The 315-nt window shown below is 48.3% G+C and overlaps 1 protein-coding gene across 1 annotated transcript in view; it reads right to left on the reverse strand.

The window, feature by feature from the left end:
• The window catches only part of EMH_0052730 (uncharacterized protein), a gene marked incomplete at both ends in the record, with an annotated part of 2,131 nt that overhangs the window by 1,546 nt on the left and 270 nt on the right, over positions 1-315 (reverse strand). The window contains one exon of the mRNA XM_013496908.1: positions 1-152. Coding sequence (XP_013352362.1) covers positions 1-152 — 152 coding nt within the window. The remainder of the gene's footprint in view (positions 153-315) is intronic.

Consider the following 315-nt stretch of genomic DNA (forward strand, 5'->3'; position numbering starts at 1 on the left):
CAGCAGCTGCTTCTGCAGCAGCAGCAGCAGCAGCAGCAGTTGCTGCTGCTGCTGCTGCTTCTGTTCCCCTATGCCGCTGGGGGCCCTCCTTCTCTACCCTCAAACCCCTACAAAATATTTCATCGGCTTTTGTATACAACGCGTCCAGCCACCTGCACAAACCCTAAACCCTAAACCCTAAACCCTAAACCCTAAACCCTAAACCCTAAACCCTAGAGTTTATACCCCTAAAAACACAGACCATACACTCTAAAAACAAGAGCCAAAACCCTAAACCCTAAACCCTAGAAACAATATAAACCACAGAAACCCTAC

This window comes from Eimeria mitis, genomic scaffold (assembly GCF_000499745.2).
Source record: "Eimeria mitis Houghton genomic scaffold, Emh_scaff2372, whole genome shotgun sequence".
NCBI classification, from domain to species: domain Eukaryota; phylum Apicomplexa; class Conoidasida; order Eucoccidiorida; family Eimeriidae; genus Eimeria; species Eimeria mitis.